Here is a 19,543-nt window from a genome sequence, read left to right as displayed (position 1 = left end):
ATTTGTAATGTATATTAATAAATTAATTAAAATATCAAAAAGCATCTTTTTTTGTTTTCAACACAGGGTTTCTCTGTGTAGCTCTGGCTGTCCTGGAACTTTCTCTGTAGACCAGGCTGGTCTCAAACTCACAGAGATCTGCCTGCCTCTGCCTCCCAAATGCCGGGATTAAAAGTGTGTGCCACCACCACACAGCTCAGTCCCTCCTGCTTTGTTTTTTGCAAGAAGAACCTTTTAATGATGTAACTAACTTAAGTATCAAAACAGCCATGCTGGGGCTGGAGCCATGGCTCACAGTAGAAGAACCTGCTGGTTTACAGAGGACCCGAGTTCAGGTCCCAGTGTCCACATCAGGAGACTCACAACCACCTGTATCTTCAGTTCTTACGGACCAGATGCTTTCTCTGGTTCCAGCTGGCATCCACATGAATGTACAGTGTTGGAGCCTGTGGCTCACCTTATAGGGAGCTAGGAACAGGGTGGGGGTGTTGTTAATCCCACTGGCCAAGGATAAGCCTACTACCCCAACTTTTGAGCCAAATGTGAAGCAAATTTATTGCATACTGGCCAGGACAAAGGACACTGATCAGGTCCATTCTCGGGATTCCCAGAGTCTGGCACCAGATTATATTAGTCAAAGGCTTATAAAGGCAAAATTTACCAGGCCATACACTTCTCACATTCACCCAATCAGGGGCAAGCATACATCCAGGCATACTTCCTGCCTAGTACTGCCAGCCTCCATGTGATCAAACACATCCCGGTAGTTGGGGCAACCAAACTTCTTTCCAGAAGTGAAAACAAGGGCCTTTTTTTTATCTTACATGAACAACAGCCCCCAACAGTCCAGAAAGTTGTCTGTCCTTAGGCAAGTGGGGCTTACACATTAGAAGCATTTTGGTTTATAGATCTCTGAAGCACAATGATTTAAACTTAAAATATTAACTTTAGCCATCCCAGTGTGTATGGGGGGTGAGGGAGAGAGAACAAAAGAACTGCTGTCACAAAACAGGTCCTAGAGAGAGGAAGGAAGGCTTTCTGTGAGGGCAGCTGCCGAGTGTGCGTGTCCCAGTAGCAGGAAGACCAGTTAGACCAAGTAGTCACGGGTCAAGTTGCGCAAACTTGTCTAAGCGCCCTCACTTCCTGTGTGGGGTTGGGAAGAGGATTTTCAGAAGCCACACCCCACTCTGCAGTAGCACCACTAAGGATGGGTGCAGGTGGCTCTCCCATGTGCCTCTCTCTTGCCTCATTCAAGAGAATGAGGAGCCGGCTGGACAGACCGTTACTCTGGGCTATTTTTCTTTCTACTGCACGTAAGCCTGATTCAATATTTTAAGAATTAATGCTCAGGCCAGGAGTAATGGTTCATACCTTTAATCCCAGCATTTGGGAGGCAGAGGCAGGAGAATCTCTGTGAGTTTGAAGTCTACATAGAAAGTTCCAGGCCAGCCAGGGCTACACAGTGAGATCCTGTCTCAAAAACAGACAAAAAACAAACAAACAAAAATCGGCTCTCCAAAACATCACATGGAAAATGAGCTCCTCTTAATCTTCATTTTTTTTTTCTCTTTCAGTTCAGAACACTGCAGTGGATTGTAAGATGCTGAGAAAAAACGGTAAGTCTCATCTCCTAAAAGGATGCTCTTCAGAATGGTAGGATGACTGGCTTTTGGACGTGCGCATTCCTGTACGAGGATTTCTGTGTTTTCAGATCAGCAACTGAGAGCAAAGGCCCTAGTTATCCGCTAGGAAGGGAAGGAGCTGACTCCAGAGGGGTTACTGTAGATTTTTTTTCTCCCACCTGAAGCTCAGTGGCAAAGTCTTGAGACAGTTTGTTTTGTTTTGTTGTTTTTTTTTTTTTTGTTTTTTTTGTTTTTTTTTTTTCGAGATAGGGTTTCTCTGTGGTTTTGGAGCCTGTCCTGGACCTGGAACTAGCTCTGTAGACCAGGCTGGTCTCGAACTCACAAAGATCTGCCTGCCTCTGCCTCTCGAGTGCTGGGATTAAAGGCATGCGCCACCACCGCCCGGCTTGAGACAGTTTTTGCCATGAAAACTTCCAACTCCCCTTGCTATCTATCATTTTCTTTTTAGATAGAAAACCCTCGCATAATCATTATAAATGTTATAAGTTACTTACTTTTGAGGCTGAGTTTATGTAGCTCAGGCTGGCCTCAAACTCCATTATGTGGCTAAGGCTGGACTAAAACTCCCTAGCAAGCCTTCTTAGGGAAAGGACAGCCCCCCAGGAGACAGCAAGACCAAGTTCTCAGCACAAAGAAGATTTATTTGCCCCAGAAGGACGAAGGACAGGGATTAATAGACAAAGACAGGACACGGAGGACAAAGGAGAAGAGGAAAGGAATAGGAAGGGGGAAGGATGCTTGCCCTGGAGGGACAAAGGACCTGCCTCTGGCTAGAGAGGAGACAGCTGTGGCCCATAGGCAAATGGTGGTTTATAAAGGGAGAAGGGGAAATCCTGTGTTAGGATGAATTGGTTTGTTTTGATTGGGCATGCTAATTGGGATAGAGCAAGGCAGAGGGAATGGGGGAGAAGGGCAAAAAGCAACCCCTGTTGGTGCCATGTTCGCCATGCTCGGGTCTACTAGAGCCCTTGGCCTTCTGTGTCTTTCTCCCACGTGCTAGGATTGCAGGTGTGTGCCACCAGCATTTGAGCTGATCATTTTTGAGTTTGATTTCTTTCATCTGTGAGGTGGGAATGCCCCCGGGCTTATTCCTCTGCACAGCATCTGCCATTCAGCACTTCCCAGCTATGCTAACCACATAAGATTGTCAGAGCGGCTGCGTACCCCAGCCTGTCTCCCCTCTACTTCCAGAAGCAGCCAGTAAGTGGGTTGTTTGATTTTGTTTTTTAATATTTATTTGCTTATTTATTTATTATGCATACAATATTCTGTCTGCATGCATGCCTGAAAAGGGCACCAGACCTCATTACAGATGGTTGTGAGCCACCATGTGGTTGCTGGGAATTGAACTCAGGACCTTTGGAAGACGAGGCAATGCTCTTAACCACTGAGCCATCTCTCTAGCCCATTGTTTTTGTTTTTTTTTTTTTTCATTTTTGTTTTTATGGATTGTTTGTGATAGGATCTTTTTTTTGTTTTTGTTTTTGTTTTTTTTGTTTTTCAAGATAGGGTTTCTCTGTAGCTTTGGCGCCTGTCCTGGAACTAGCTCTTGTAGACCATGCGGGCCTCAAACTCACAGAGATCTGCCCGCCTCTGCCTCCTGAGTGCTGGGATTAAAGGCGTGTGCCACCACCACCCAGCTGTTATAGGATCTTGCTACATAGACTAGCACTCAGTATGTAGCCCAGGCTGTGTTGAATAAGAAGGAATCCTCCTCCTTTGGCCTCTTAAGTGCTGAGTGTGACTGAGCATGTTTGTGTCTGTCTGATCCATCTGTGATGTCAGGATTTATTGAATAGCAATCAACTCACAAGCTATGTCAGTTCTGTTGGCTGTAATTTTCCAAGTAGTCTTGATTTCCCTTGATAGCTGGCAGTTAGCAAACACAGTTCTTTCATTCCCATTTTAAATTTAATATTAGCACTTGGATCACATATTACACATCTTACAGTAAATATATACATGTAGAGCTGGCAGTGGTGGTGCGCAAGCCTTTAATCCCAGCACTCGGGAGGCAGAGGCAGGCGGATCTCTGAGTCTGAGGCCAGCCTGGTCTACAAAGTGAGTTCCAGGAAAGCCAGAGCTACATAGAAAAAGCCTGTCTCAAAAAAATTATGTATGTGTGTATGTATGTATGTGTGTGTATATGTGTGTGTGTGTGTGTGTGTGTGTGTGTGTATACAGGTTACAGACTGGCTACCAAAGCCACAGCAGACAGAGTTCAAGGAATTCTAAGAGGCCTTACCTGAAGGCAGTCTAGTGTAGCCCAGGCTGGCCTAGAACTCAGTATGTAGTAGAGACTGACTGACCTTGAGTTCTCGATCCTTCTGCCTCCATCCCCCAAATGCTGAATTTACAGCTGGGATTAAACAGGGGAAGACAGACCCTGGGGATTCTGGGAGCATCCTGGGAATAGAGCGGGAAAGGCCTTCTCGTGGGAACTGGGTTTGTGGTGGGTGATGTCATGAGAGAATCAAAGCTGCAGGTCTCTGTCCCTGGTTTATGGGAAACATAATTTGTGATAAGAAAATTTGGAAGCGCTTACCTGAAAAGCAACACAAACGGGAAGTGAAAGCCCTGGTCAACGCCAAACCAAAACATAGCATAGCCGTAAGGAGTCTTTTTGTCTGGGAGCAAGCAAACAAGCCCGCAGTATGGAACATGGGTGTGCACACCAGGTGGTGTAGTAATAAGGGCGGCAGGGCTGCGTCCCCAGCACCCCGGCTGCCTGGCTAGCTTATGCCCGAAATAACAACACACAAACTGTATTCATTTAATCACTGCTTGGCCCATTTCTATCTAGTCTCTTCTCGGCTAACTCTCGCACCTGGACTAGCCCATTTCTAGTGTAACCCACGAGGTGGCTTACCAGGGAGATTCTAGCCTATGTCCATCCTGGGTCGGAGCTTCATCGCGTGCGTCTGCCTGGGAGCTGGGAGCATGGCGTCTCTCTGAGGCATCTGGTCCCGAGAGGAGAGCTGTGGAGTCTGAGCTCACTTCCTCTTTCTCCCAGCATTCTGTTCTGTTTACTCCTCCCACCTATCTTCTAACCAATGAGGGCCAAGCAGTTTCTTTTTATTTAACCAATGACCTTCCTCCATCAAGGTGGCCTCATGGGTGTGTGGCCTCATGGGTGTGCACACCAGGTGGCCTCATGGGTGCGTACACTGGGTGGCCTCATGGGTATGTGGCCTCATGGGTGCGTACACCGGGTGGCCTCATGGGTGTGTGGCCTCGTGGCTGTGCACACCAGGTGGCCTCATGGGTGTGCACACCAGGTGGCCTCGTGGCTGTGCACACCGGGTGGCCTCATGGCTGTGCACACCAGGTGGCCTCATGGGTGTGTATACCAGGTGGCCTCGTGGCTGTGCATACCAGGTGGCCTCGTGGCTGTGCACACCAGGTGGCCTCGTGGCTGTGCACACTGGGTGGCCTTGTGGCTGTGCACACCAGGTGGCCTCGTGGCTGTGCACACTGGGTGGCCTCATGGGTGTGTATACCAGGTGGCCTCGTGGCTGTGCACACCAGGTGGCCTTGTGGCTGTGCACACTGGGTGGCATCTGGCATACCTGAAGAACAAAGGAAAGGATTGGGGAAACAAAATTGTCCTGAGGTGTTTGTTTCACCTTGAAAAAAAAGGGGGTGTTTCTTACTCTTCTCACTATTGTGACCAATATCAAGACAAGAGTCAACTGAAGGGAAGAAGGGTCAACTGGGCTCACAGCTCCCGTGATGGCTGAGAAGTCGTGATGGCCGAGGCCTGAGGCAGCTGGTCACAGAGCCTCCACAGTCAGGATGCAGAGAGAGATGGATGCTCAGCTCACTGGCTCCTTGACTCCTTTTTATTCAGACTGGGAACACAGACCTTTGGTGGATCACCCACACTCACGTTCCCCACCCTGGTTAACCCAGTCTAGAAGCTTCCTCACAGATGTCCCAGAGGCGGTCTCCTATGTGGTCCTAGAGCCTGTCAGCTTGACACTGTTAACCATTACACTGGGTCTCCTGGAGCCCAGCCTGCCTCTGAACTCCTGTATGGCTAAGGATGGCCCCGGACTCCTGAGCCTTCCCGACTCTATCTCCCACGAGCTGGAATTTCAGGCATGAGCTACCATTCCTGATTTATCCCAGGGCATTGTGCATGCTAGGCAAGCACTCCATTACAGTTCTAGCCCCGTCGAGGGGTCTTAACGAAGACCTCCATGTCATTTTTGTCTTTCCAGATTTACCTTCTCCAAAGCTGAACTCAAGTATGAATGTGGTCAGCATGGGCCAGAATGTATCTCTGTCTTGTTCCAGCAAGAACACATCAGTGAATGTCACCTATTCGCTATTTTTGGGTAGGAAACACCTACAAACCAAGAAAAGTGGACAAACTGTGACTTTTTACCTGAAGATCTCCAATGCCGACGAAACAGGCCCCTACAAATGCAAAACCAATGATTCCAGTGGGTGGAAATATAGTCAGGATTTCAACTTCACCATCGCCAGTAAGTGGCTCTCACCATACAATGGAGGCCTGGGTGGGGGTGGGGGTAGGGGAGGAGGGGGGCAGAAGGGACTCTCTCTGGTGCTATGAGGGGCTCTTGGCAATTCGAAACAGTCAAGAACATGCAAAGGGGCTGGAGACATGAAGCAGCAGTGTAGAGTCCTGCTGCAGGCTTTCTCCTCCCCTTTCTTATTCTGTCTGGCCCTCAGTCTCAAGGCTGGAGACTGTCTTCCCTGCTTGGCTAATCCTCTAAGGAAGTGCTTCCTGATCTCCTAGTCCCTCCCTCATCTAACCAAGATCAGCCAGCTCTCCACTCTCCTTCCCTTGAAGCTTGAAGCCCCTCGAGCCAGCACCCTTCCCGCCCAGCCACACCGCATGTGTCTGCTTTTCTCTGTTGCCTTCCCATGCTTCTCTTAGCCCAGAACCAGTTGTCTGTGGTGACCTTGATAGTGAGCCCCTTGGAGAGTGAGGGAAGGGATCTAAAGACAGTCTCGTCAAACCTCATAAACAACCACTGGTTCTCCAGGTCTACCAGTGTGGGGACCCGAAGCCACAATCATCCATGCCAAATTAAATTCAAACGAATCAAAACGGTAGTAAAAAATTCCAGGGCTGGCAAGATGGCTCGGTGGGGTAAAGGCACTTGCTGTGCAAGTCAGAGTTTGATCCCTGGAACTCACATAAAGGCGGAAGGAAAGAGCTGACTCCACAGAACGGTTCTCTCCCGCCACATGCATGCTGTGGCACGCGCACCAGTGTACATTCATTTGAATGTGCGTGCAGGCGTGTGCACACTGGTGCACAAACACACAATTAATACACTTTAAAAACTCAATACCATAGTACTGGGTAGATCTTTAACCCCAGCACTCAGGAGACAGAGGCAGGTGAATCTCTGTGAGTTCAAGGCCAGCCTGGTCTATAGAGCTAGTTCTAGGCTAACCAGGGCTACGTGGTAAGACACTGTCATAAAAGAAGTAAATAAAATTAAAAACAAAAAACCCTCGATGCCACAACCTTGTCACATTTCTGGTATTTAAGAGTCATAGGGGGGGCTGGAGAGATGGCTCAGTGGTTAAGAGCATTGCCTACTCTTCCAAAGGTCCTGAGTTCAATTCCCAGCAACCACATGGTGGCTCACAACCATCTGTAATGAGGTCTGGTGCCCTCTTCTGGTCGGCAGACATACAGACAGAATATTGTATACATAATAAAGAAATAAATATAAAAAAATATATAAAATTAAAAAAAAAAGAGTCACAGGTAACCAGTGACTCTGCCATGCTGGACAACATAGCAGATGTCTATCACTACAGGAGGTTTTGTCAGATGGAAATGCAGGTCAAAGGCTCTGAATCTTAGGGTACAAATGTCCTAATCTAACCTAGCACAGCAGGGCGTTCTTTCCACAGGGGATGCTCAGAAGACCAGGGTGCCGGTCACTTGTTTGGTTGCTGTCACAGAACACCTGGCCAAACCCTTTCAAGAGAAAGGATTAATTTGCGTCCCCAGTGACACAGTCATCCAGAAAGGGACAGTCACAGCAGCAGGAGCAGGAGGTAGTGGGTCATATTTCATCCACATACAGGAAGTAGAGAGAGAGAGACGGGGGGAGGGGGAGTGAGGAGAATCCTTGTGCTCTGTTTTTATTATTATTATATTATTATTGTTGTTGTTATTATTATTATTATTTGGACACAGTCTTATTATGTAGCCTTGCCTAGCCTGGAACTCACTATGTAGACAAGGCTGGCCTCAGACTCACAGAGATCCATTCACCAGCCTCTATCCCAAGGGAGGTGTCAGCAGGCCACTTTCTCTCTTATACAACCTGGGACTTTTCCCATGGGATGGCACCACCCACGCCTAGGGTGGATCTGTGCACCTCAGTTAACCTAATCTATATAATCCCTCATGACTTGCCCAGAAATTCGAGTCCTAGGGGATTCTAGATCTGATCAAGGTGACACCGCTCTTTGCCAGCACGGCCAGAGGTACAGGTTTTGACAAGAGTCTCATGCTATGGGCTCCAGGTGGGAGGCAGCAGATATAACAAAAGTGGCGATTGTGGCTGTCATAGGGTGGAGTGGGAGGAGGAAACTGACACAGCCCTGGAGGTGTGGCACACAGCGATCTAACAGAGTCCTCTGCCCTGCATGGTAAGGCCGACAAACGCGCATTACGTGCATTCTCTGCACAAAGCCCTCCTTTTTTGTTTTGTGTTTTGGCTTTTTTGAGACAAAGTTTCTCTGTAGCTTTGGAACCTGTCCTGGAACTAGCTCTTGTAGACCAGGCTGGCCTCAAACTCATAGAGATCCGCCTGCCTCTGCCCCCCGAGTGCTGGGATTAAAGGTGTGTGCCACCACCGCCCAGGTCCTGCGGTTTTTTCGAGTGACATTCTGTCCCATCAAACTGTTGCTGGATTATAAAACATGACCATCTTCAGTGAAGTCTCACAGGTACGTCTCTATCGACGGCTCACTTGGTGCAGGCTGCTGTTTGTTGAAGCTAAATTGCTTCCAGGACACCAGTGGTACCTAAGCCAAGGTCATTCCCTGAGCCCCATCAGGACTGATGGCTGGAGCCATAAGCACAGGCTTCTCCCTCCGGGATTCACTTGTCAGCTAAGGCTCGAGAACCTGGGTGAACCATACCCTGACTCTGGTTGGGTGGTTCCTGCCCTCATGGAGCCTCTGGTCTAGGGGGAAGGACACAAAACCCAGACAAATGACTCGGAAACTGTGCCAGCTGTTGTTAAGGACACTGGCACAGCGTGGAGAAAGGCAAGGTCTGGTGGAGGGCCCACCTAGGCGAGGTAGAGAATGAGAAAGAGCTAGCTATGAGGGGAGACTGGGAAAAGAGGGCACTGGTTGATGTTCTCAGCACGTTCAGGGCTCCAGCTTGGGGTAGGGACCGAGCTAGTTCGAGGTGGTTGAAGGTCAGAGAAGCAGGCCAGCCCAGGGGAAACTTCAGACATAGGCGTCAAGTTTGCAGGGGTCTGGAGTAGTGGGGGTCAGGGCTCTGCGTCCAGTCTGCGTTTGTCAGGACCATGACCTTGGGCCTTTCCTTCTTCCTTTGGAAGCAGGCTCTTGCGTAGCCAAGGCTAGCTTTATACTCACTTACGTAGCCAAGGATGACTCGTATGGAGTTTCAGGACAGCCAGGACTACAGAGAGAGACCCTATCTCAAAAAGCAAAGATAGATAGATGATAGATAGATAGATAGATAGATAGATGATAGTAGATAGATAGATCTAAATAAATCTATTTAAAAAAAAACAAACACCAAACTGTAGAAAAAAAAGAGTAGGGGTTGACAGCAGACCAGAGCCCTGTATTTCCTGTTTTGAGTTTCCCTTGAATAAATTTAGCAAGGCCACTTCTGCTTTTTGGAGGAAGTAAAAATACTTCTATAACTGAATCCTATAAATGGAAACATAGAAGTGTGATACTTTTGGTTTAGAACAAAGTGGACCTTCCACCGTATACTTGGGACTGGACTGTTGGCACAGTCATGCCCATGGCTCCGTGAGTGGAGGTGCTTGGCACCAAGTCTGCCTGTTTCAGTGTGACCCCTGGGACCCACACAGTGGAAAGAACCAACTCCCATAGGTTGTCTTTTGGCGTCTATATGCACACATAAGTGTATGTATGTACACACCCTAAATAAATTTTGATTACAGTCATTCTCAAGAATGAACAAACTGGCTAGGCGGTGGTGGCACACTCCTTTAATCCCAGCACTCAGGAGGCAGAGGTAGGTGAATCTGAGTTCGAGGGCAGCCTTTTCTGTAAGAGCGAGTCCCAGGACAGTCACGGCTACATAGAGAAGCCATGTCTTGAAAAACCAAAACAAGAACAAATAGCCAGGTGTGTTATGCACCTGTAATCTCAGCATTTGGGAATTGGAAGCAGGAGAGTCAGGAGTTTAAGCTAGTCACGGCTGCATAGCAAGTTCAAGACAAGACATAATGAAGTCTGAGCTAAGAGGCGACCGCGCTCCACCCTCTAATTCCTCAGCACTTGGCTTGGGCCACACTGCGCGTGCGGTTAGTCAGGCTAGCTACTTGTCTGGTCCCCAAGTGTGTGTGGCTCCTCAGCAGGTCGTTAGCCTTGAAGCCAGTGAGCTGGAGTAAGGGGTTGATCTGTGTGCATGGACGGAGTACTCGGTATGGCTGGATATTGTTTGAGTGCCCACTTTTATCCTTCTAGACCTGGCAGCTGTCCTGGGCAGTCAGATGGGAACAGGTCTAAACTGATTTGATTTGTTATGTGTGCATGCACACCTGTGCATGCGGCACTAAGTGGATGTCAGCGGACAGTTTCGACGGGGATGCTCTCTGCTTCCTCAGTGTGGGTTCCAGGGCTTGAATTCAGGTCCTCGGGCTTGCCTGACAGCGCTTTACCCTCCTGAGTCATTCCGCCAGCCCCAGACCAATCTAACTCCATGCTGCATGTAACACCTAACATGTGGGACTTGTTTGGGTGACCCGCATCCCGCAAGCCTAACTAAGAGCTGCCCCGAGCACCCTGTGTCTGTCCTTACTTACTGCGCTGTGAGGAACCCAAGCATGAAGAGCTGGGCCGCTCTGTGATGCCCGTGGGGGAGGGAGAATGAGGATATGACTTTAAGAACTTTGTGGCCCAGCATGGGAACTCTCATGAGGTACAGAGTGTACTGGTTAACTCAGGAGACAGCCATGGCGGCCTTTCCTAGCGCACTTGGCAGGTCGGTGTTCTAGCCAGTGGTGACCTGCGAATGCTGTTTTCTTACAGAAGAGAGCTGCCCTTCATGTCTGCTGTCACAGCTGCTGCCAGCAGTGTTACTGGGGCTGCTGGGAATAATCCTAGTTCTGGTTTTCTTCATTCGAACAAAGTACAAAAGAGGTGAGTTCTCCCTGGTATGGTCCTGTGAGGTTCAGACTCAGCGGGGCAGAGGGAAAGGGGCAGAGTCAGAAATGGAGCAGGGAGGGGCTGGAGAGATGGCTCCGCAGCTGGGAGCACCCACAGTGTAGCACGAGCCCTTGTAACTCCGGTTTCAGGGGATCAGGTGCCCTCTCCTGACCCGTAGTGGGCACTGGGCACACACAGGGTGTCCATACACGCAGGCAAAATACTTATGCACATAAAAGAAGTAAAAATTTAAAAAGAATACTTAAATTTAAAAAAGTGGAGCAGTGAAACTATGGTCTTCTGATCTCAGATGGTTGGAAAGTGGGCCTGGTTAGGACCTGGATGGGAGACATGGAGTAGGGAGGAAATAAAGAGGAGGGTTCGATCCCTGGAGCCCATAGGATGGAAGGGGAAAACTGACTCCGGTGAGTTGTCCTCTGACTTCCACAGTGCTGTGTGGTGTGCCTAGAACCACACACTAGCAAGTAACTAAATGTAATTAAAAAAAAAAATTTAGAAAGAAATGAGACGAAGCCAGGTGGTGTTGCACACCTTTAATCCCAACACTGAGAAGGCAGAGTCAGGCAGATCTCCAGATTTGAGGCCAGCCTGGTCTACAGAGTGAGTTCTATGACAGCCAGGGCTACAGAGAAACCCTGTCTTGAAAAACCAAGCAAAATTAAGAGATGAGAAATGAAGAGGTGAAGAGACAGATTTCATGAGGCTCACAGGGCTTGAACTTCAAGTCCTCAGTGAGGACCTTCTTCTGATGGGGGTTGTCTGGAGAGCCAACCTCGCCTGGACACAGCTTACACACAGCCCTATGCCCCCAATCCCCATGACTGAATTAGAATTCTGCAGCTGCAGCTACTGTCTCTAAATTATTAATAATATTTGTACTTTTATTTTGTGATTGGATCTTTCTATGTATGCCTGGTTGGCTTTGAACTCACAATGATGCTCCTATCTCAGCTTAGGAATGCTGAGCTTATAGGCATGCACCACTACTCCCAATTTATACTTTTTTTCCTTTGAGACTGGGTCTTGTAGCCCAGGCTGGCCTTGAACTCACTGTGACTTCTGATCCCCACTGTAATCCAGTGCTGGGATTACAAGCACAGGCCCCTCCATTCAATTTATTTGACAGTAGGGATGAAACCCAGGGCATCGTGCACGCCAAGCAAGTACTCTACCAACTGAGCAGCATCACCAGCCTGTCTCTTCATAAAATTATGCTAAAAATACGTACACAATGAAATTTGCAATTTTACTCCCCTATCTTTCTTTTTAACGGAACGCCATGTGCTAAACCAGAGCTCTACATGGAATCACGCCTCAGCTCCTCAGGTGTGCTTGTTAGTGGCTGTGAGACCATCAGTGACCCCACACCCTTGTCAGCTTCCCTTGCTTTGTCTCCCCTGCCCCGTAGCCACCTTTCTGTGTTCTGTCGCTACAGCTCTAACTATTTGTTCCAGCGGCATTCTGCAGCAGTTGCCTGTCTTATTTTGTGACAGGGTCTCCTCTATTCCCCAGGCTGCCCTCAAATTTACCGTGTAGTTGAGAATAGCCTTGAACTTCTGGTCCTCCTGAGTGGGTGGGTTGCAGGTGTGCAGAATGAACCTACTTGCTAGGCAAGGATTCTACCAACTGTGCCCCATCCCCAGGGACTGCCCTTTGGTGTGTGGCTCCCTGTGCACAGCAGAATTCTTCCCTCTTTAGGCTGGGGAACACTGATCTGTGTGCATACCTAATGTCATCTTCCTGCCCCTGCATCCCATGCTTGGGTGGCAGTGATAAACAGTGCTTCTGTGCACCTGGGCATGCGTGTATGGCCGTCATTGTTCACAGCGAGAGACTCCTGAAGCTCACTGTATATCATAGAGGTGGTCCCGAGAAGAAGCCCTTCCAAGGGTGGAGCCTCTACTCTCTCAGCCACCTTCAGGAAGCTTGGGGTGTGGCATTGGATGGGGACCTCTCTCTCTCTTCCCACTTGATGCATGACAGCAACAAGAAACCTTTCACCAGCTGGGCAGTGGTGGCACATGCCTTTAATCTCAGTACTCAGGAGGCAAAGGCAGGTGGATCTCAGTGAGTTCGAGGCCAGCCTGGTCTACAGAGGGAGTTCCAGGACAGGGTCCAAAGCTACAGAGAAACCCTGTCTCAGAAAAGAAAAGAAAAGAAAAGAAAAAGAAGGAAAGAAACCCTTCCTTCACAATTCAGTTAGGAGCCTTTCCCGTTCCCTATTTCCCTCTAAGCCCTTCTCTGGTAAAGATTCCAGAGTGGCCCCTTCCGTGGTCACACACACGTGGAGAAAGAGCTAGATTTGCACAAGACAGCACTGTGTCTCAGCATAGAAAGCTCCAAACAGAGGGCTGTTGGGTACCTGGTGCCTTTGCCTCTCTGGGTCTCAGCCTTCTGGTCTGTGGAACAGGGCTATGGAGAAACTCTGAATTAGTAAGACTCATTCACAGATGTCAGGCCCTTGTGCCTCCCTGCATCTCTACAGGGACAAAGGTCACAGAGGGCAGGCACTCCATTGATACAATAGTTGAAAAGCCCCTGGGACAGGTCAGTAGTACGGTCCTTGCTGAGCTCGCATGCCCTAAAAACCCTTGAAAGTGGGTGTCCTACTTAACACAGCTCCTCAAACATCTCCAGAACATCTCCCTTTTCTGCAAACAAAACCATTGTCAAAGTGGCATTAAGATTTGTGCACGCTGTTATTCCCAGATCTCGGGAGGCAGCGACAGGAGGTCTCAGAGTTCAAGGCCCGCCTGCTCTACAAATCAAGTTCCAGGGCTACACAGAGGAACCCTGTCTTAAAAAATTTCTGCTGACAGAACTTAGCTGCATCACTCATCTCTGGAAGGTGACTCAAGACTCCCTACCAACTGTTCTCAGGAAGGAGAGAAAACATCTGTAGGCTAAGACAGGCCTGGTCAGGAGGCCTGGGGCAGAGGAGTGGCTGTCCCACACAGATCTGTGGTCGTGTCCGTCATTACTTCAGGCCAGCACTGAAGCATGCCTCTTAGAATTATGGGAAATTCTGCACCTTGGCAGAGAAGACAGGAAAAATGTCTAAACTGGCTAAATGTGACAACTCTGCCTTTTTTTTTTTTTTGGTCAGGAAAAGCTCAGAGAGCGAGCCAGTCCAAGAGTTCTGGAGATGCAGTCACGCAAGGCGAGCTGTATGCAAACGTCTGTGAGACTCAGACAGGTTAGGAGCCTGGCCGGCTATTTTGATGAGTTTGGTTGGCTGGTTTGGGGTGACTGTGTACTGGTATAGTATAATATGTATATGTGGTATGCTGCTTTGATGAGTTTGGTTGGTTTGGGGTGACTGTGGACATGTATAGTATAATATGTATATATGGTATGGTGCTGGAACTCGAACCCAAGGGATCACATATGCTAGACAAGTACTCTACACAGCTCTGGTTATGAAAAAAAAAATAATTTTTAAAAAAGATTCTCCAGAAAGATGGGTTAAAAACAAAAAAAAGGGAAGGAAAGTAACAGAGTATCCCATCTCCTCCCACCTCTGCCTTCCATCCCCCATCCCACTCTCCAGATGGCCAGATGTGGCATGTCACCAGTTGGCCATTCTAGCCTCGATTCTTTTTTCTTTTTTTACTGAATACTTAGATATGACTTTATATTAGCTTGGGATGACCCATGCTGTATCCCAAAGTCTTTCATAATCATATTTTTGTTTGTTTTTTCAAGATAAGATTTCTCTGTGTAGCCTTTGCTGTCTTAGAACTTGCTCTGTAGACCAGGCTGGCCTCAAACTCAGAGATCAGCCTGTCTCTGCCTCTGCCTCCCAATGCTGGAATTAAAAACGTGCACCACCACTGCCTATGATCATCTTTTTAAAAAAGTTTTTGTTGTTAATATGTTTTGTTTTGTGACTGCCTTGTTATGTAGCCCAGCCTGGCTTCAAGCTTGCAATCCTCCTGCCTTAGACTCTTGAGCTCTGGAATCACAAATATGTGATACTATGTCCAAGTTGATCTTTAAAAACATCTATTTTAATAACAAATAAAAACTATATATGTTTATTATGTGCAACTTGGTTATTTGGGAGCAGATTTTTTTTTTCTGTTTGCTTGTTCACTTTTTTATTAGCATCTAGTCTAGGCTGACTTTGAACTCACTATGCAGCCCAGGATGACCTCAAACTCATGACAATCCTCCTACTTCATCCTAGTCCTAGGATTACAAATGTGACTTAATTTGCATATCATCCTTCCCCAGAGGCCGTGATAACCTTTTCTGTATCTATTTTAGTCTGCATGCTGCAGAAGTGAGCATGTCTCATTTTTGTTTGCTTGCTTATTTGCTTCTTGTGATGCTTAGAATCAAACCCAGGGCTCCACACATGCCAGCCGAGTGCTGGAGTGAGAGAACATAAAATTGGTCCTCCGCAGTCTTCAAGAGGGTAGTACTTAATGACTAGCTAGAGTCACCACACCGTACAATATTTAGCTGCTTATCAGATCAGACACTGCCTGTTGGATGCTTTGTGGTGGAAGGGCCTACCTAGCTAAGGGCTCCGTCCCAGGCAGCTCAACTGGTCCCGGTCACACTCTGAGCTCCCGGTCACGCTCTGAGCACTGTGCAAGCCCTGACAAAGGAAAGTGTTCTTTCTTGGCGCCCCCCCCCCACCCCCGCCCCATGGTTGGAGGATTCAAGAATCATCTTAGTGATGCTATGCATTGTTTCCCTTTTTTGGTTCTCTTTGTTTTTGCTCAGAGGCAGGACAACCCCAGGAGCTACACTATGCCATTCCAGTCTTCAAGGAGGTGGTACCCAGGAAACAAGGTGAGCCATGATGGGGACAAGAGATGCTTTTGGAATGAGACAAGAGTCCCTGCGACATCACTGTGAGCAGGGACTTTGTATCTGGGATATGGGGACCCCAGGTGCCCAGAAAGTCAACAGTAATCAATAACAGCTCCCACAAATATGTCAGGTGCTGAGGCTGGAGGAGAAAAAGACAAGGTAGAGAGACTGTCTTCTAAATACTTCCAAGACAGGCTGGAGAGATGACTTGTCCCTTCCAGAGGACCTGCGTCCACTTCCCACGCTCAAGTCAGGCAGCTCACGACCGCCTGTAACTTCAGCACCTGGCCTCCAATGGCACCTGTGCCCACGTGTGCATACACCCCTCACACGCACGAAATTAAAATAAGAATAAAAAACATCAAAAAACTCCCAAGAGGAGGATTCAGTCACTACTGAAACATTTTCAAGGAGCAGTTGAGGGCTGGGGAGATGGCTCTGCGTTCGGAGCTCTTGGCTGCCTCACTCACATGGGACATCAGTGTGGACCCCCAACCCTCATGCAAAAAGCCCGTGACCCCAGTGCTGAGATGAGGAGCCTGCTGGGACCCACTGACAGTCTGAGGACAACTTGGTGTCAGTGCTCTCCTTCCTCCCTGTGGGACCCTGGGATAGAACTTGGCGACAAGTGCTGTTACCCCTGAGCCCACACTCCTGAAATGGGGATCCCATTTAGGCTTTGCCTGAGTTTATCGCTGGAAGTGACTGAGTTCTTTTCTCTTTTCTGCTTCAGAGGGCCATGCTGGTAATAAAACGGATTACGTCTATTCTAACCTCACCTACTGAAGTGTGAAGAGACCGACTGCATCCCTTGTACAAGAGACTTTCTCGTAAGCCGGTGTGTATGGGCGAACAGCCAATGCGCCTGGCGCTTCACAGTTTCACACCAAGCTGGGGAAGGAGGCCCCTGAATTCACGGCCAACTGGGACTACAAAGCAAGACCCCATCTTAAAACACAAAACTAGGCAGGTGGTGGAGACACACACCTTTAATCCCAGCACTCAGGAGGCAGAGGCAGGTGGATCTCTGTGAGTTCGAGGCCAGCCTGGTCTACAGAGTGAGTTCCAGGACAGACTCCATAGCCCTGTCTCGAAAAACAAAAAACCAACCAAACAAACAAACAAAAAACAAAAACCACAAAACCAAAACTATTGAAGCTAGTCACCAAAGTGAATTCCTATTTTTCACATCTGAACACTATTCCTTTGGCTAATTTTGGGCATCTAATCTCGTCATCTAAGTAGCCAGGCTTGATAATAGTTATTAAGTATTTGATTTTGTGGGCGTCCATCGTCCTCACTCTCCAACACCATTTATTACCTCGGGGCCCAAGAGGGGACTGTGCAGTTAAAAGCACATACTGCTCTTTCAAGGGACAGGAGTTTGATTTCCACAGCTCATAGTTGCCAATAACTTTGTTTCCAGAGGATCCATCACTGTCTTCTGGCATCTGCAGGCACTGTACTCATGCACAAACACACACCTAAACAATTAAAAATTAACAAGCCTACAGCCATATCACCCGGAACATGCCCAATCTCATTTAAAAATAAGTAATAAAAATTTAAAAAGTTAAATCTAGGCCAGGCAGTGGTGGTGTATGCCTTTTCCCAGCACTTTTCCCAGGCAAAGACAGGTGGATCTCTGTGAGTTTGAGGCCAGTGTGGTCTACAAGAGCTAACTCCAAATAGGCTCCAAAGCTACCTCTCTAAAACAACAAACAAACAAGAGTTAAATCTTAGACAACAGTGCTGTTTGTAAGTGAACCAAGAGGAATTACAATAATCATCTTTCATGATCCCTTGCCCCCCTGCCTACCAAAGGTTCAAACACAAAACCACAAAGTGTGGCCAGGTGTGGTGGTACACATCTTTAATTCCAGCACTCAGGATACAGAGGCAGGTGGATTTCTGTGAGTTCCAGGATAGCCATGGCTACATAGTGAGACCATGTCTCAAAAATAGGAAGGAAAAAAAAAAAGCAAGCAAGAAGAAACACACAACCAACAGCTACAAATAAAGACCACCACAAAGCATAATCCCTGTCTAAATATAGGTGACCTTGAAAATGGGTCTGAGGGTCTGGGGTGCTGGCTCCTCAGGAAAGAGCGCTTACTCCACAAGTATGAGAACCTGTGTCAGGTCCCCGGCACCCACGTAAAAAGTCAGGTGTAGTTACACACACCTGTAACCCCTGTAGTATAGGGAAGCAGACAGACCTCGTGTGTGTGTGTGTGTGTGTGTGTGTGTGTGTGAGACTATGTGTCTGCAAACACATAAAGTTAGTATTGGTGTTGAAGAGATGGTTCAGCAGTTAAAAGCCCGGGCTGCTTTGACGGAAGACACTGGGTGGCTCCTAACCACCACATTAGGCAGCTCACAACTGCCTGAACCTCAATTCCAGGGGATCCGATACCCTCTCTGGACTCTAGGCACTCACGTGAACAGACCCCCACATAGACACATATACCTAATTAAAAAGAAAACAAATCTTGTTAGTATTGATTTGCTTTGCTTCTTTTTTTTTTTTTTTCTCCTCTCAAGACAGGGTTTCTCTGTGTAGTTTTGGAACCTGTCCTGGAACGGGCTGGCCTTAAGGAGATCCGCCTGTCTCTGCCTCCCAAGTGCTGGTATTAAAGGTGTGCGCCACCACTGCCCGGCTTGAAATTGATTTCTTCATTGTAGCACAAACACACTAAAGTATCTTCCTCGTGCACCAAGCTTGCATTGTGTTATTTTACAAAGGGAGGAGGATGCTGTCCCCAGCCTGTTCAGAGGGATCAGTGGATTTAAGAATGCTCAGATCTCAAATGTGCACATCCCAAGGTGCATTCTGGAGGGATATTTTGTTTGTGTTTTAATAAATGAAGCTTGGCTGAAGATCAGAGACTAAAGCAGGCCCCACTGGTGAGTCTGACACACCAGGCAGTGGTGACACACACCTTCAATCCCAGGAGCCACACTAGTTAGCCATAGAAACCAGGTGGTAGTGGTGCACGCCTTTAATCCTAGAGATAATTTACTTGGGGTTGTTATCAGCTTTGGGCTGGTACAAACAATGCAGCTATGGGAGTTTTTACACTACAAATATGGCTCTTGATGCCCATGTACGCACAAGTCTGTTGTGTGTGCATAAGAATGGAACGCCTGGGTCTTTCAGTGAGGCACTTCTTGACAGAAAGCCTGGGCCATCGGGACGACTCAGTGGTTAGAAGCACTTGCTGTGTAGTTTGAGTTCAATTCCCAGGACCCACAAGTTGCCCTCTGACCTCGACACTGGTACCAGGGAGTGTGTATGTGTATATCCACGCACACACACACACACACACACACACACACACACACACACACTCAAGTAAATGTAATTTTAGAAGAAATCCAAACACAGGAGACAGTACTCAGGCTTTCCGGGGGATTCAGTCTTCTTTAAAGGGGAAAAGGCTGTAATTAGGCTCAAGTTCACGCAGCTGGTGACTAGCAGCGCCAGGGCTGACTTTACAGCAAGCTGTCCAAACAGACAGTGTCAGCTGGCGCATGGACAATGAAAATGCTGGCCAAGGTATAAATAAACTCAAATATAATTTACATCTCCCCGAGTTCCGATTTCCCCCTGAACAGGAGTTCCCCTCCTCCCCCCATAGCGTTCCCAATAAACAGCACCTCGGGTGGGGGCT

The 19,543-nt window shown here is 48.0% G+C and overlaps 1 protein-coding gene across 1 annotated transcript; it reads left to right on the top strand.

Moving 5' to 3' along the window:
• The first annotated feature begins 1,207 nt into the window (after window positions 1-1,207).
• Milr1 (mast cell immunoglobulin like receptor 1) lies at window positions 1,208-18,093 on the top strand. The gene is made up of 7 exons (XM_041636041.1): window positions 1,208-1,313; window positions 1,575-1,616; window positions 5,867-6,133; window positions 10,908-11,018; window positions 14,152-14,241; window positions 15,786-15,848; window positions 16,603-18,093. Exons 1-7 carry the CDS (start codon window positions 1,208-1,210, stop codon window positions 16,653-16,655), a joined length of 732 nt encoding a protein of 243 aa, XP_041491975.1. The 3' UTR covers window positions 16,656-18,093.
• The last annotated feature ends 1,450 nt before the right edge of the window (window positions 18,094-19,543 follow it).

The sequence above is a fragment of the Microtus oregoni genome, unplaced genomic scaffold (genome assembly GCF_018167655.1).
Source record: "Microtus oregoni isolate MIOR12 unplaced genomic scaffold, Mior012 000048F_ref0000485, whole genome shotgun sequence".
NCBI classification, from domain to species: domain Eukaryota; kingdom Metazoa; phylum Chordata; class Mammalia; order Rodentia; family Cricetidae; genus Microtus; species Microtus oregoni.
Note: the sequence above shows the minus strand (reverse complement) of the source record. Positions and strands in the feature narration are given on the sequence as shown.

What these genes read in the sequence shown, in the direction of transcription:
- Milr1 (XM_041636041.1), top strand. Translation starts at nt 1,208, where the DNA reads ATGGGTGCAGGTGGCTCTCCCATGTGCCTCTCTCTTGCCTCATTCAAG. An exon ending in TTTCAACTTCACCATCGCCA is followed by an intron (nt 6,134 to 10,907) that starts GTAAGTGGCTCT and finishes GTTTTCTTACAG; the next exon opens with AAGAGAGCTGCCCTTCATGT. An exon ending in GGTGGTACCCAGGAAACAAG is followed by an intron (nt 15,849 to 16,602) that starts GTGAGCCATGAT and finishes TTTCTGCTTCAG; the next exon opens with AGGGCCATGCTGGTAATAAA.